We start from the raw sequence: 3,086 nt of genomic DNA, 5'->3' as shown, positions 1-3,086 counted from the left end.
CCAGGCGTCCGGGCGGCTCACCTGGCGGGGGCGGGGCTGTAGCGGGCGCAGCGGCGGCCGTCCCAGGCGCAGTGGGGGTCCCGGGCCAGGCAGCAGTCGGCGCAGGCCGGGCCGTAGGCCCCACAGCGATGGAGGCTCAGCTGGGTCAGGCCCACATCCGAGGAGACGTACAGCTGGTGCTGGGGGGAGACGCGCACCTGAGGAACGGACCCCCCCAGACCCACTGAGCCCCCCACCCTCCCACTCCCCTCCCAGAGCTGGGGAGAGAACCCAGGCGTCCGGGCCCCCAGCCCCCCTGCCAGACCATGGCGCCTCTGGGGGCAGTAGCCCTGCCCCCGACCTACCCGCTTTGACGAAATCCAGAGGGTCTTCACGGGGGCCGGGGTCTGTGGGGAGAAGGGAGGGGCGGTGAATCCACTGGAGAGGCGGAGCCAGGGAAAGAAGGGGCAGGGCTAAGATGCAAGGGTGGAACAAAAGGGGTGGAGCCAAGAGGAAAGAGGCGGGGCCTGGGCAGCAGGGGCGGGGTCTCTCACCTTGAACACCTCCACCTCCTCCAGCGTCAGCTCCTCCAGGACGCCTGGGTCCTTGGGCAGCACCACCACTTTCTGCACCGTGCCCCGGTCTGAGGGGGGAGGGGAGAGGAGAGAGCACCTGAGATGGGGGAGCCACTGCCCCCCCCAGGGACCCAGGGAGCCACTGCCTCCCCCACCCAGGCCAGGAATGGGACCCAGGCGTCCGGGCACCCATCCCTCCTCCCCCACCCAGGCCAGGGGTGGGACCCAGGCATCCGGGCACCCATCCCTCCTCCCCCACCCAGGCCAGGGGTGGGACCCAGGCGTCCGGGCTCCCATCCCTCCTCCCCCACCCAGGCCAGAGATGGGACCCAGGTGTCCAGGCTCCCATCCCTCCTCCCCCACCCAGGCCAGAGATGGGACCCAGGCGTCTGGGCTCCCTGCCGGGGATGGGACCCAGGCGTCCGGCGTACCGGTGCCGAGGAAGAGCACTTCGTAGCGCCCGTCAGCCGCCTGGGCCAGGTCGACAGCCAGCGTGGTGAAGCCGTAGGGGAGGCCAGCGCGGACCAGCAGGGGGTGCCGCGGCGCCGGGTACACGGGGTCGTACATCAGCGGGTGCGAGCGCACGAACATCACCAGCTCGTCTGGGAACTCGCGCGTGGAGCCCAGTCCTGGGGTGAAGGCACCGCCCGGGCACTGCGGGGAGAGAGCGGGAGAACCCAGGGGTCCGGCTCCAGCCCCACCCCCTCCCAGAGCCGCCGCCCCCCGGCCCCCACCCCCTCCCAGAGCTGGGGAGTGAACCCAGGCGTCCAGCCCCAGCCCCACCCCCTCCCAGAGCCGGGGAGTGAACCCAGGCGTCCGGGCCCCCAGCCCCCACTCCCCTCCCAGTGCCGGGAAAAGAACGCAGGAGTCCTGGCCCCCAGCCCCCCCTGCTCTAATCACCAGCCCCCACTCCCCTCCCAGAGCCGTGGAGAACCCAGGCGTCCAGGCCCCCAGCCCCCACTCACGGCTCCGGGGCGGGGGTAGGGCACGCGGCCGGTGTAGGGCACCCACTGGTAGCTGTGCCCCTCTTTGTGGGCGAAGGGTCCGTTAAACGCGCTGCGGATGGTGCTCAGGGGGTACACGCAGACGGCCGAGCCCCGGAACACCGACCTGGGGGGGACAGGGGGGTTACAGACCGCCCAGCCCCCCTGGGGTTGCCCTGCCCCCTCCGAGACCCCACCCCCAAATCCCCAGACCCCTGACTCACCCCAGGGTGGAGAACAGCCCGTACACCCGGGGGTTCTTCTCGTCCTGAGTCGGCAGCAGGAAAACATCTCCTGGAAAGTGGGGCGGGGGGGAGATGAATCACAGATAGAACCCAGGCGTCCGGGCTCCCTTCCCATCCCCCACTGCTGTAACCCAATCCCTGCCCACAGCTGGGGAGAGAACCCAGGCATCCCAGGCCCCGCTCCCATCTGTGACTTTCTTCCACACCCTGTATTCAGCCCCCCGCCCCTGTGACCGGCTGCACTACTACGGTCCCCGCTCTGATGTCTGCCCGGATGAAAGCTTGTAACCCGCTGAACATCAGTGTCCTGGGGAAACATGCGTGGCGACCTCGGCCGTGGGGTGAGACGTTCCCTGCCCACGAACGCAGCTGGGACCTGCCCCAGAGCCAGAGGGAAAACGTCGGTGTCACCCCGGGGCCGTCCCCACACCTGACTCTCCCGCGGCTCTTGGCAGCTTGTCCTGGCTGGCGCGGTCGGGACTAGGAATTCGCGGGCGTTCGGCTACGGCTCAGACTGAGCCCCGGGGAACGTCCCTGCCCCCCCACGCCCGGCCCCCGCAGGCTCACGCAGCTCATCGAAGAAGGTCTCCACTCCATCCTCGCCCATCACGGAGCAAATAAGCCGGGCCTTCAGGAACGTCGTCCACTTATTGACCAGGGCCCGCTGCCCACCGTCGTCGTTCTGGGAGAGACACAGGGGACAAGGATCGGTTCACCCGGCACTGAGGTGCAGCCGCCTCTGGGGCGGAGCCCTTGGGAACAGCCGCACAGAATGCCGCATGGGGATGGCCCGCCTGGGGCGGAGATGCAGCCACCTCTGGGGCGGGGCAGCTGGGGAGCAGTTTGGGACAGGAAGTGAAGCAGATGCCTGTTATTGACTCAAACTGAAGTGGAAGTTTCGAGAGGGCGAACGGGCCCCTCCGAGCTGCAATTCGGCCCGGACGCCAGGGTTCAATCCCTGAATTTCGGGGGGCGGGGGAAAAGCCAGACTGGGGAGCTAGCCCCTGACTGCCAGGGGAGAACACCCCCTGCCCAGCCCCACGCCCGGACCCCCGGCGCCCCCTGCACGACACTCACCAGACAGACCCGGCCGACCCGGGCCAGCACGCCGGGCCCCACGGCGCCCTCCAGCGCCCGCTCGCGGAAGAAGAAATAGAGCTTGTCGTCGCTGCGCTCGGAGCTGTCCGGCACCACGTGGGCCCGGAGGAAAACAGGGTCTGGGGGGGAGGTGGGGGCGGAGCCAAGGTGAGTGCAACGCCCGCGTCTGCCACCAGGGGGCACTGCTAACCCAGAGCACCCCCCGG

The 3,086-nt window shown here is 69.6% G+C and overlaps 1 protein-coding gene across 1 annotated transcript in view; it reads right to left on the bottom strand.

Annotated features, from left to right (window-relative positions):
* LOC112122873 (semaphorin-3F-like) overlaps nt 1-2,999 on the bottom strand; it is a gene marked incomplete at its 5' end in the record, with an annotated part of 4,505 nt that extends 1,506 nt beyond the window's left edge. The window contains 8 exons of the mRNA XM_029914188.1: nt 22-179; nt 345-386; nt 534-622; nt 986-1,208; nt 1,520-1,664; nt 1,762-1,831; nt 2,350-2,464; nt 2,860-2,999. Of these exons, the coding sequence (XP_029770048.1) occupies nt 22-179; nt 345-386; nt 534-622; nt 986-1,208; nt 1,520-1,664; nt 1,762-1,831; nt 2,350-2,464; nt 2,860-2,999 (982 nt within the window). The remainder of the gene's footprint in view (nt 1-21; nt 180-344; nt 387-533; nt 623-985; nt 1,209-1,519; nt 1,665-1,761; nt 1,832-2,349; nt 2,465-2,859) is intronic.
* Between the last annotated feature and the right edge of the window lie 87 nt (nt 3,000-3,086).

This window comes from Terrapene carolina, unplaced genomic scaffold, assembly GCF_002925995.2.
Source record: "Terrapene carolina triunguis isolate 2854851 unplaced genomic scaffold, T_m_triunguis-2.0 Scaffold33097, whole genome shotgun sequence".
Taxonomy (NCBI): domain Eukaryota; kingdom Metazoa; phylum Chordata; order Testudines; family Emydidae; genus Terrapene; species Terrapene triunguis.
Note: the sequence above shows the minus strand (reverse complement) of the source record. Positions and strands in the feature narration are given on the sequence as shown.